General features: G+C 39.1%; 1 protein-coding gene across 1 annotated transcript in view; it reads left to right on the top strand.

Moving 5' to 3' along the window:
- Positions 1-13534, top strand: part of KIF13B (kinesin family member 13B) — a 202892-nt gene that overhangs the window by 141657 nt on the left and 47701 nt on the right. Inside the window, exons 29-35 of the mRNA XM_041765163.1 lie at positions 253-308; positions 2003-2127; positions 3618-3794; positions 6544-6636; positions 10442-10594; positions 11664-11741; positions 13277-13330. Coding sequence (XP_041621097.1) covers positions 253-308; positions 2003-2127; positions 3618-3794; positions 6544-6636; positions 10442-10594; positions 11664-11741; positions 13277-13330 — 736 coding nt within the window. The remainder of the gene's footprint in view (positions 1-252; positions 309-2002; positions 2128-3617; positions 3795-6543; positions 6637-10441; positions 10595-11663; positions 11742-13276; positions 13331-13534) is intronic.

Below are 13534 nucleotides of genomic sequence, written 5' to 3'. Positions count from 1 at the left end.
TCTTATAACACTGAATTCTAGTATCAGAACATACGATAATTATACACGAGAGCACCAGTGAAAAGAAGCAGCAGTTGCAGGTAGGTCTTTGGGAGCATCTCTAATGTGAAAATATGACAAAAACATGATACCCACAGTTATCATTGGCTTAACTTGTAATACTTCTCAGTGTGGGTTAGCGCTGCATCTCGAAGTACATGTTGCTGAGAAAGTCTGCTTTATTTAAGATGCGATTTGTTCATTATGTTTTAGGACCCCAGTTCCTGGGATGGAAACACACATTCCTGTTATATTCCTTGACTTAAATGGTAAGTTAGGAGGTGCTTTCTGAAGTCCTGCCTCTGACAAATTAGTGTCCAAGTAATACTTAGATTCCAACAAAGTTTGCAGTTAGGCCCAAGGTTAGAGTCCATTTTGTGTACACTGAGGGATATTAACCCTTGACAAAGAATGAATTTTCTGTAAGAATAATAATTTTTTAACCGTACTAGGTATGTTTATCCTGTCGCATTCTCACATTTCATTCTATAATCCGTACTTCTGTGTATGCTTTGTTCTTATCATGTTAGGATGGAGTAGTCGTGTTTTCCTACACTTAGAGTATTGTCTTTGTTAATTCTTAGGAAAAGACTTCTCTCTGAAAAAGACTAGTTTAACTAGTGATGCTTACGTAGCATGCTTTCTTTTATGTGGTATTTTCTTAGCATTGTCTAACAAATTTCTCACTTTTTCTGTGAGTTCTTATATCCTTCACTCCTGCATTGCTTGTTTATGAGAAACTGTCAATTTTTTCTGACTTTTTTCTCCTTCATGTAAAATATTTTGGATGTGGCTACATTTTACATTTGCTCTGTTCAAGGAAGGAAAATAAAACTGAAAAGATAGATTAAAGAGCTAAAAATAAGGTAAAAGTCAGCAGTTAAATTCCTAAAACATTTGCAGAAAAAAACGTGTGGTACAATGAACTATCCTAAATGGACAAGCTTGGGTATCCTCAATGGTTTTCTTCTATCTAGCTGAAAGTAAGTTATGATATCTGAGGTATTTATTTAGCGTCTTGTACTATTTAGCTTATTTAGACATATGGAAAATTATATATAAAACTATAGATTTATTTTATAAGTAAATAAAATAAAATTATTTTATTATAGAATTATTATATGCAAACAGCATTAACAAATAATGCTTAGCCACTTCTGCTGTCTCTCCACCTGAGAGGGTTTCAGATAGAGTGTTTTGCCTCTATCCTCCCTTGTTCTCTGGCACTTTGGAAGCTGAGGGTTACTCCAGATTATTCTCATATTAGGTTCCTAGACAGGTGAGGTGCTCATGTGTGTGCATGTGTGTGCATGTGTTTAGAAGGGTAAGAGTGGAAAACATAATAGCTTATAAAAGACCTGTTTATCAGGTCTTGATATCCCAACACATGATGAAGAGCTTTTTCAGCCTTATGCCCATTCTTGCACGAGCTCATTTACTAGAAAGATACTTTTGATCCCTATTCACAAGCTTAAGATAGATAGGGGATTGGGAGGCCCAGACTTAGAACTAAATAACTAAAGGGCCAAGGGGCAACCCTCCAAGTTTCTGGCTCATGTAGCCAATTGATTCTTTTGTTGAACTTAACTGTCAGATAATTAGAATCACCCTCGCTTCTCATTTCTTCAGTGCACTAAAAGATAGGGAATTTGGGTTATAATCCTATCATTAACATTTATGGGCTGACCTTGAATAACCTCTTGGGTATCTTGGCTTCGTTTGCCTTCCATGTAAAATAAGGCATAAAGGTAGGAGATTGGATAAGATAATTTCTTGAGAGTATATCCATCTCTAAGAACTGTGAACTGTTTAATGGTCCTCTTCCGTGTCATGTAAGATTTTAGAGTCAAAAGCAAATGAAATTTGAGGCAGTAGAATTTTAATACTAAGCACACTGAAATTTAGCTGGTAGGGGTTATTCTTTAAAATGATCTCTGATTTAATGGAACTTCTTCGCTTTTAGCTGATGATTTCAGCTCCCAAGATAATCTTGATGACCCAGAAGCTGGTGGATGGGATGCTACCCTTGCTGGGGAAGAAGAGGATGAGTTCTTTGAACTGCAGATTGTAAAACAGCATGATGGAGAGGTAAACAAATATAACTAGGGGAAATCAGCTGAAAAGTAGTTTCTTTAACCTTTCCATGCAGCTTTTGAAACAATCAGCAGTGTCATCATTTTAATGCTTGTATTTCTCAAGAAATAGATATGAAAGCCTTTCATTATGACTTCCAGAAAGAGCAGAATCCCTTCCAGAAGGAGTAGACAGCCAGATTATGTCCCTTGACCATTTTAAGTCACCTCCTGGTAAAGGATCTCTGTTAGTATTCATAGTTCAGGTCAGTAGTGGTCCCCTGTCCTGGGAAATGCTACTGAAGTACATACAGATAAAACAATACAATGTTAGGTATTTGCTTTGAGATTCTTTAGTAAAGACTTCTTAAGAAGAGAAAAAGAATAATAAATGAAGGCAGTGTGGCAAAATCTTGATAATGTTTGAATCTGGGTGATGGGTGTATAGTGGGGGCTTATTTTCTAGTTTTGGGTATATTGGAAAAATGAGAAAATAGTTTAAATAGGGAAAGCTGATGTGATGCTCTGAAGGGCCCATCATCCCTTAGTAGTATTCCTAAGATGCAAAACTTTATAGTAGGAAAAAAACCCAACACACCCAACTGTGATGCGTTCTGTACAACAGTGGGCCTGTCTCCTTCTTTAATAAGTCAGTGTCCTGAGTGACAAAGGGCTGGGGAACCATTTCAGATTAAAGTAGACTAAAGGGGCATGACATCTAAATGCAATTAGTGATCCTGGATTGAAACTTTTGAAATACTTGAATATGGACTATGTATCATGATCGTTTTGCATCAATGGGAAATTTCCTGAATATAATTGTCCTATGGTTAAGTCAGAGGATGTTCTTGCTGTTAGAAGGTTCTTGCTAATGAATTTAGACATGTAGAGTTACAGCTCTGTAACTTACTCTGAAGTGGTTCACCAAAAAAATAATCCTGCCTGTGTGTTATGAGTTGTGAGAAAGAGGAAGGAAAAGTGGCAAAATATTAACAGCTAATGATTTCAGGTGGAAGATAACACAGGACTTCATTGTCCTGAATTCACATCTTTTCTTTATGTTTGAGCATTTTTCAAAATAAAAACATTTTATTTTTTTAAAGATTTTATTTATTTGAGAGAGAAAGAGAAAGCACACAAACAGGGGGAGGAGCAGAGGGAGAGGGAGAAGCAGACTCCCCACTAAGCATGGAGCCTGATGTGGGGCTTGATCCTGGGGCCTTGGGATCATGACCTAAGCCCAAGACAGACACTTAATTGACAGAGCCACCCAGACGCCCCACAATGAAAACATATTAAAAGCCATCCAGCCAGCCAGAAACATTATCGTCTGTACTTCTCAGACTAAAGAAATGGAGACCACATGCTCATATTCCGAAGTCCCTCAGGGCAGTTCTAGTAGATCTGCACTCATGACCAGTATGTATAACTTTAGCCAAGCCAAGATGTTTCCTTGTGAAGTTTTTTCAAGGAGGAGAGGGGAAAAATATGTGTCTTTCTCCTCAGGTGAGAGCAGAAGCCTCTTGGGACTCTGCAGTGCACAGCTGTCCTCAGCTCAGTAAAGGCACCCCAGCGGATGAGCGAGTGTATCTGATTGTGCGGGTGACAGTCCAGCTCAGCCATCCTGCTGACATGCAGTTGGTATTACGGAAACGAATTTGTGTCAATGTTCACGGCCGGCAGGTGAGTCGTTAATCCTAGTTGAAGAAATGACTTTAATCACAGGTCCAGCATGAGGGCCAAGAATGATTGCTCTGGCCTCCGGTCCAAACACCTCTGTGCAACATTGAGCTTTTCTCTTCGACACAACTGCTGCTGTCCTGTACCCATGCCTGCCTCATTCCCGGCACCTGCCATCCTGACTTCCTCCCAGAGAGTATTAGTATTCAGTTGTTACAATGAGTCTTTCGTATTCCATAGTAACAAATTAAATACATTCTTTTGGGTGCCACATAGCTCTGTCAAAGCCAATTCTCTGGTTTTGTTTTTGACTTTTCATTTGCATTGTACAAGATGTGATGGTTCTCTGCAGATTGGCCGTTGTTTGGACTTAGCCTCTGCTTTGCACATCTTTGTTGCCTCTCAGTCATCTCGCTAATTCGTGGATTCATGTATTTGGAGAGTATACTCTGTGGAGCTTTTGTATAACAAGATGAGTTAAGAAATAGTCTGCATCTTGAGACAGCCAGTGTCTGTCAGCATACGTAGCTGAATAAACAGGTGGCGTTTCTGTCGGGATAGCACTGCAGGTGCTCCCCAAGTGCTGGAAGACAGCAGGTAGAGGAATGGAGAATGCCCAACGAGCAACTCCGAGAAGGTGTCAGAGAGGGGTGGGGTAGCACGCCAGCCACTCCTCTGCAGGTGGGGATGTTTGGCAGGCAGAGGGAGAGGAATGGGCTGTTTTGTGCAGAGGTGTGCAGAGGCTGTGAGGAGAAGGACAGGGTGTGACAGGCTCAGACCCCGAGCAGCAGAATGTGACGACAGGCAGTGTGACAGCAATGTGACAGGGTCGTGCTGCAGAGGCCAAGGCCATCGCTGTCCACATAGTTGCAGCTGGATTATGAAGGTCCTGGTGCCAGATGATTGGGTTTAGTAGGACACTTCTAGGGAAGAACATAAACTATTTCTGTCATTGACTTTGCAAATACAGGATTTGGGAGGCTCATTCTAGGGATTCTTTTAACTGTCTGTGCTCACTTTTTTTGAGGCCTTCTCAATACACGGACTAAAACCAGGACAGATGAAAAGAAATCTTTTCATTTAAAAGAGCACAGTCACGGTTGACAGAGTCCTAGATGTAATCTCCACCCCTAAAAATTAATCTTTAGTTCTAAATGTCACACTGATATCAATCTTTGAAATGAAGACTGGCGGTAATGCTGTTAAAATTGCAGCTCTTTAGCTCGGCAATCCAGCATCAATAAAATCCAGGTCATCAGGGTAGCTATAGACGTATATGGTATGCCTCCTGTTCACTCTTTTCTCCAGCTCTCTTTTCTCGGAAGTGTTTAAGGGATTGAAAAAGACGTGTTGCTCTTGCGGAGCATTTTGAAGAGTTATTTGCCATTCCTGAGCTAGAGATTCTGGTTGCCAGGCACTGAGACTGACCTGGTACAACCACCAGCCCCATGGAATCCTTAACAGAAAAGATGCATCATGGAGTCACCAAGCTTCTTCTGGCATTTTTTTTTCTTTTGGTGTGTTTTTAAGTAATTTTTAATTTTTTCTTATAATGATAAGAAGTTGCCACATTTTTTCCCCTGGTTGAAATGACTTGATATTATCAAATTGATACTGAATGACATGATTGTATTTTAGGGCATGCCAGTTTCCCTTCCAATTTCAGGTATTTCAATCCTGAAAATTGCTTTTTGATAGCAAGAATAGGTACTTTCTTATGACGCTAATATATGCATATCAGCTTCTGTAGTTCCATACAGAAAGAAAATAAAAAGTAAAGTAACAACAGCACTGACACCTCCCCATTCCACCCGTTAAAAACAAAAGCTGTAGCTGTGCCCTAACCCAGCTCAGCATTGCAGTGCTCGAATTGAGAGAGTGAAGGGCTGAAATCAGTGGTCTCTTTGCATTCTAAGAGCTACAGTCTTTTTAAAAAGTAGCTAAAGATCACTGAAGAGAAATTATTATTAAGTAGGTTTATGATAATATGTACTTATAAGGCCAAATGACTTGAGTTTTCTATTTTCTTTGGGGATTTTTCACATATTTCATACTTCCCGTTTGCATAAGGGAAAAAGGTTGGGTGTTGGTTTAATATTCTCTCTTCTTATCTTTATTCACCAATTGTATTCTGCCCTCATCCGTGCTCTCTTCAACCTCTACAGGATGTTCAGTCTTAGCAGCATCTTCAAATGAGTCATCTATGCATTAATTCAACAGTTCAATTCTTAACTGTGCGAAGAGCACAGTCAGCATAAACAATGACCATGCACTCTTAAATCATTCTTCATAACGATCCTGCTTTGGTCAAGAATTTAATGTCTGAACTTGTCAATATTCATGCTGTAAGATGTCCATTGTACTGGGAAAAAAAAAAGTGTAAGAGTCACCAGTCCTCACTTACATCTTAGAAGGGCATTTATTGTGTCGAAGTCAACAGTCTTATTTCTGTAGCTTTAAGCAGAGAACCAGATGCCCAGTGTCAGTTTCCAGAATTTTGGGTTCACATTCTTCATATATTGGGAATAGGACCTGTCACATGGCAGAAACCTAATAAATTGGTTTTGTGTGCTGAAACAAAGTTGAAAAGCCTATATTTAGTGATTTGGATTTCAACTTGTTCATCTTGGAAATATGCTCTTCTGTTTCTTTTTGATTAGAATGAATGTAGTATCCTTTGTGCTGTCTCTTTGTTAATGAAAACTCAGTTTTGAGGTAGGAAACCATATTTTTCTGTTTTGTTTTTCTTTAGGGTTTTGCTCAGAGTCTCCTAAAAAAGATGTCACATCGAAGTTCTATTCCTGGCTGTGGAGTGACTTTTGAAATTGTCTCCAATATTCCAGAGGTGAAGGATCGTATGAAGTTTGAGTTTACTAAAAATAAACATGTAAAAAGAGCTAACTCCCTGAAAGTCACCTACCTAAGAAATATATAGTCAATGAAAATGTGTATTTGGTCAAATGCTATAGATTTGTAGGGGAAATTTCCTAGTCTTAATGTGATTCATAGTAAAATATATTTGTGGCTTTAAGGGTTCTGGTTTTAGCATTTTGTTAAAGAACTTCTTTTTGAAAAGCAAATCAACACTCCTAGAAGACAGCACTCCTTTTCACTCCCAGTAGACCTAGGGAAACACTATTGTAACCCTTAAAGGGAGGCAACATAGCACAAAATAGAGATTCAGGCTTTCATTTTGGGATCACACAGAAATTTATCACTTCTTAGTGAGATGAACTTGGTAAGTTACTTGGAGCCTAATTTTTTTATTTTTTAGTTGGGTTAATGATAGCTTCTGTACAGTTTTGTTTTTAAGGATTAAATGAGATGATGTCACAAGGCATTGTGCACACACTAAACAGTCAATTGTAATTGCCATCATTATAGCTCCTATTATTATTTTCTTCTCCTTATTTCTCTTTCTGAGCTGAGAAAGTCATAGGAATCAAACACACGGAGTTTGAAATAGCCCCTGACAGAAGCTGGCTGCATGGTGTAGTTTATATATGCTTCCTAATATTTTTTTTTTTTTTTGCTTCCTAATATTTAATCCCAGGTTTATTCACCTGGGCTTTGGCACAGCTGGTAATGGAGGCCTTCCTTCCTTACTGGGGGTGGGGTGGGTGGGTAAGGAGGATTCTATTAGGAGGGTATTGGAAAAGAGAGAGAAGAGCACTTCCTTCTATTATACTCACTATCTGAAATCGAGGAATAAGTGAGGAGGTGCAGATTGTACTTTCCTTGGGAGTGGAGATGTGGAAATGTGCACTGGAAGTGGACACTCCCTGCTAACCACACTGTCCACATCATCAGTCTCTTCATTTTTGAGGGCTGGAAGTTGTTGATTCTGTTGAGCAATAGGTGGACAAAATATATTTTAACAGAGAGATTAGTTTTTGGAAGACTGAAAAGATTACCTAGGATATAGGCTTTGTTTTAAATTTCTTGTACTATAAGAAATCTTATACTGGATCTTCAAAGTGTTAGACTTCCACAGTAAATATTAGCTGCTTAACTATTTAATTTGGAGTCAGCTAAACATTTAAAAGCCAAGTCTGTCTTCTGTCTGTTAGACTGGCTGCAAAACCATAGGTCTGTAGTAGATTACTTTTGTATACTTAGGTGCTCAGCTAGAGACTTACAACTTATTCTCTGTGTCTGAATGTTTTATGTGTCTTTCTGGCTGTTTCATATCTTAATTCTATAAATGGTTTGAATGCAGTTAAAGAACCCCTGTAGTAGACTCCCTTACATTTTTCCATTTCTCTCATCTTCCTTACCCTCCTGTCTCATCCCTTACTGATTATAGATTCTTTATCCCCTTTAAAAATGCTTTTGTTCTCTGGGTGATACAGTTTTCAAAGGGAGGAAATGTTGAGGGGGAATCAGCTGGGAGATAAGCAGATAGCCTCTCTCGTTGAGCTACCTGTTAATAATTAGCTACACATCTAAGTTGACAAGTTTTTTTTTTTTTCTTCACAATATCAAATCCTGATGATAAAGAAAAAAGGCACAATGAGACTTAAAACTTACAGGGAAAGGACCACACTTAGTTTATTTTTTATTTAAAAGCAAAATAAACAGATTCCTTAAGGAGCAAGATTTATCATGAAAAATCCTTGAGAAGTTCTTTATGTTCCCTGTTAGAGTAGCTCTGAAAACTTGGTGGTAGAAAGAACTGATGATGGGCCAGACTGCGGGAGATGGTTCCACCATTCTACCCCAAGGTCCAGTCACTCCCACTTGGGTGCTTACCCAAGAGAAGTGACCATGTGTGTCCATAAAGATATGTACAAGAACACTCATAGCAGCCTAATGCAGAGTCACCTAAAACTGCAAACAACCCAACCATCCATTGGGGGTGGATGGATAAGGAAATTGTGGTATATCCAGTGTGGTATATCCATATCCACTTAGCTACACAAAGAAATTAACTTCTTGTGTGAATCTCAGAATCATTATGCCATGTGCAAGAAGCTAGATACAAAAGAGTATGGTTCCATTTATGTGAAATGCTAAGACAAGTGAATCTAATCTGTGGGGAAAGAAATGACCCCTGCCTTGGGGGAAGGGTAGGGATTGACTGTGAAAGCTGTCAGTGAACTTTCTAAGGTAATGGAAATGTTTTGTATCCTTTTTTTTTTCTTTTTTAAATTTTTATTTATTTATGATAGGCACACAGTGAGAGAGAGAGAGAGAGGCAGAGACACAGGCAGAGGGAGAAGCAGGCTCCATGCACCGGGAGCCTGATGTGGGATTCGATCCCAGGTCTCCAGGATCGCGCCCTGGGCCAAAGGCAGGCGCTAAACCGCTGCGCCACCCAGGGATCCCCAATGTTTTGTATCCTGATAGGGATGTGGGTAACATGAGTGTATACGTTTCCATAAAATTCAAGTTTCCCTTTTCTTACAAAATCAGAGTAATATTTATTCCCTTCAGACACCAAAAAGTATTCTGTGTTAAGGGGTAAAAGGATTACTCTTACCAGGAATCAGGAGACCTAAGTTCTAGTCTTGCCTCTTTTGCCAATTATGTGGCCTTCTTTCCTCATCTATAAAATAAGGATGATTGCTTCTTTTCAGGATTATTAAAAGGCTCAAATGAACCATAGTAGGTTCAAGATAGAAGTTTTATAAACTTACGCCACCTTCCAAATTCTTCCACATTTTATCTGTTCTAAAGCTCATTAAAATTTTTAAGAATACTTTTGACATTAGAACACATCTTAAAATTGATATCTTAAAACTAATTGGCAGATTTTTTTCTCCTTATTGGTATATAATTTTTTTTTCCTTGAAGTTGATGGCATCTTCAGATGCATAGCCTATGGCTATATATTTTGTAGTTTTTGGCATTATTATAACAAATTCATAAGTAAATAAAGTATCAGTTTTTGTCTGAGAAGAGTAATTTGTTATGAACCAAGCTTGCCTGACATGATTAAATGCACTAGTAAGGATTCTTCCTGACTTGAACACCCCATATATATGCAAGAGCCATCACTCTAGAGGAGTGGGGTGGGGGTTGGGAGTGGGCTCCGTGGGAAAGCACAGTGAGGGAGTATTTACCTAGATACTTTGCTTTTGGTCCCGGTTACTCCAGAGTTGCGGACTGAGACCAATTTTACAAGCTGCCACATGTTGGATATGTAGTCCATGGTGGGCTGCTGAGCAAAAGGGTTGAAAGCCAAACCTACTTTTCATTCTTACTCTCCATACCTGTGTCTGCTTCCTGCTAGAGTTGTTTGGACCCCAGCTTCTCATTCCTGTCTTTTGCCCCTTGTGATGTATTTCTGAAGTGTGGTGATGGTTATATTTCCAGCTTTTTCCACCAAATCCTTTCTAGCCAGTAATGTTTTCATTTACAATAGAAATATAGAAGAGAACGGTGTTATTGAGAATATGCTGTGTTTCAGTGGCACTGTGGTTAACTGTTCAAGTTAACCTAACCATGATTTCTGTGGGAAAATGAGTTTTGAGTTCTGTGGGAAAATGAGTTTTGAGTTCCAAAAGCTAGTGTTAAAATGGAATTTTGGAATACCATCCCATTTGTTAGTTCAGTACTCTTTGTGTGTGTATTTGTATAGATCAAGAAGCTTTTATGTTTTCTTCTACAAAGTATTTCATTTTAATACCCAACTTTCTGTTCTCCAGGATGCCCAGGGAGTAGAGGAACGCGAAACATTAGCAAGAATGGCAGCTAATGTTGAAAACACGGCTTCTGCTGACTCAGAGGCTTATATTGAAAAATACCTCAGAAGTGTGCTGGCTGTGGAGAACCTTCTCACTTTAGATCGTCTCCGCCAGGTTAGTCAACATAGCTGGTAGCAGTGGTGCCGACCCAGCCTTATTCTCTTTACCTCTCTGCAATTCACAGTGTTGTTACATCTAAAATTTTGTGTTTTTTTTGTTTTATTTTGTTTTTACATCTAAACTTTTGAAGCCTCTGTGTGTGTGTGTGTCTTTCATGAATAAATAAATAAAATCTTTAAAAAGGGGTGGGGGGGCAGCCCGGGTGGCTCAGCGGTTTAGTGCCACCTTCGGCCCAGGGTGTGATCCTGGAGACGCGGGATCGAGTCCCACGTCAGGCTCCCTGCATGGAGCCTGCTTCTCCCTCTGCCTGTGTCTCTGCCTCTCTCTCTCTCTTTCTCTCTCTGTGTCTGTGTCTTTCATGAATAAATAAATAAAATCTTTTTTAAAAAACTTTTGAAGCATCTCTTTAAGTGGAGCATATTAATTTAGGTTAAACTTGTCAATTAAGTCTGTGAACATACAAAAGCTCCACTTGGAAAGTTACTTTCACCAAGATGGTAAATGATACCTAGTTGCCTTGAGGTAATGGGGGGAAATATTTAACGCTTGATGGCTAAAGAATTATTTTAAAAATCCTTTAATGGTGGACAATAATGTTGCTAAAGAAATATGTAGGAATGTGGCAGATTGGGCCCTTTTTCACCCACCACAGCCCTGGAGTGGGTCTCTAGAAGGGGTAATAGAGATGCCAGCAGTACACTTAATACTTGGTGGAACTCTCTACCTCATTTTATGTAGCAATATTGAGACTTTTGGTTTTAACCAAAGATCCTTATGAAAAATAAAAGTGACCTAATTTTCATATCTGTCTCCTGGGACTAACTTCTGGCCAGCTTCAAGGGAGCCATCAGTAGATAAAGAATCATCTAGGTAACCCATCAGCTGAATAATTAACTTTGAATGTTCCACAGTGATTGGAATAAGGTCATTCCACGGTGTTAAGTAACAGCCATGATTTAAAGAACTAGGAATATATATGTAGTGATGGTAGCTGAAAGACTGCTATACGTGGTATTGCTTTGGAGGTGCATCTCTGATCTGTATTTTTCCTCTGTACTGACAGGAGGTTACAGTGAAAGAGCAGTTGACAGGAAAGGGGAAGCTGAGTAGGAGGAGTATAAGCTCTCCAAACGTGAACAGAGTAAGTACATGGACTCCCCATTCTGCTCTGCGTGGGCTCTCCTTCCCTGTTCCTCTTTCCTTGGATGACTCTTTTCTATCCTATAACTCCCCTCTCAGATATCATTTCCTTCTCTGAACTGATTTAGGCGCCCGTAGTGTCTGTGCAGACCTCTGTCATTGTCTTCACCAATATGATAGGGAAAGTGTCTGTTTAATCACATCTTTATGTTTCTCACTAATTTTTGTATGAGCAGTGCCTGGCACAATGACTGGGTGTTCGGTGTTTGTTGAACTAAATAAAGCAAAACTAGCTGAGTGCCTTGGGCAAACGATTTGAATTTTCTGGGCCTAACTTAATTACTTTTAAATTGAGGAGAAATCTGGACTAGTTTACAAACTCAATTGCTTAAAGGCAATCCAGGATGGTATAAATGAGTAAAAATAAGTTACGTATGTTTCATAACAGTGTCTTAAGTTTGTTATTCTTTTTTAAAACATAGGTATAATATATGTGCATATTAAGCATACAAATAATTCTTCACAAAGAAATATGATTGTGGCCCTGTGATTTATCTCTCCTTTCCTTACTTTTGACAAAGATGTGGATATGAGAAATATTACCTTGGTCTAACTTTACACCAAGAAAAACCACAATACAAGCATTGTTATAAAGAGCAGCTGAACCTTAGTCTTAATGCTTGAGAGACCATAGTGAGTGGTAGGGAGAGTATCAAACGGGAAGGTACATGTGGCCCCGGAGTGAGTGAATGATGCCACTAATCATCTCAGATGAAAGATTGGGAACTTCTGCAGACATTAAGAAATATCACTTTCTTTCAACTTAAATCTTCTCATTTCCTCAGAAAATGATACATTAAAATACAGAGGTATTTGCAGAGATTTGGTATTTAGAATTCTATGGTTTAAAATAAATGGTCTGTGTCTATACGTCTGCTACAAATACCAGAGAAGGAAGTTGTAAGATCAGGGCATGGTAAAATAATCAGTAACCTGTATCCTTTAAATAGAAGGGGATACACAGATGAAGTATCCCTTACCCAGGCCTAGGTGATTGTTGCCTCAGTGTAAACTGGGTATCTGATCTTATACAAACCTCCCACCTTAAAGTTCAGTTCAGTTAAAAAAAAAATTGTGAGTGGTGCCTGGGTGGCTTAGTTGGTTAAGCTGCCAACTCTTGACTTCAGCTCAGGTCATGATCTTGGGGTCCTGGCATTGAGCCCCACGTCAGGGCTCTGTGTTCAGCAAGGAGTCTGCTTGAGGATTCTCTCTCCTCTCCCTCTGCCCCTCCCCCCCAGCTCGTGTGTGCCCAGTCTTCCTCTCTCTCAAAATAAATAAATAAATCTTTCGGAAAAATTGTGATAATGTGTCAAAGTATAAGCTAGCCCAATTTACAAATTTGGTCTCGACAGTGTCTCTGGTCCCATCCAACTTTAACATTCTATTGATGTGGTTTTCAAATTCCTATATTCCAGGACTGTAGATTTCTGCACTTTCACACTTAAAGGACTAATCCCCTCTTTATTTCTTCTTCAGTTGTCTGGGAGCCGACAAGATCTTATTCCATCCTACAGTCTAGGCAGCAACAAGGTAAGTTTTTATAACTATTTTTCCATTGGCCTTAGACTAATTTCCCATTCACCTTTCCTCTTTTCACTCAAATATCACACACTTGTTTTGCATGCCAAAATTTCTCCTACTCTTCTTTGCCATGTGAAATTTATTGGAAAGTGTTTACAGTTCATTTTTTTTTTATCAGCCAGTTAAATTAAGGCTTATGAGACCTCATTACTC

Source organism: Vulpes lagopus, chromosome 8 (genome assembly GCF_018345385.1).
Source record: "Vulpes lagopus strain Blue_001 chromosome 8, ASM1834538v1, whole genome shotgun sequence".
NCBI classification, from domain to species: Eukaryota; Metazoa; Chordata; class Mammalia; order Carnivora; family Canidae; genus Vulpes; species Vulpes lagopus.
The sequence above is the reverse complement of the archived record's forward strand: the minus strand, read 5'-3'. Positions and strand labels throughout refer to the sequence as shown.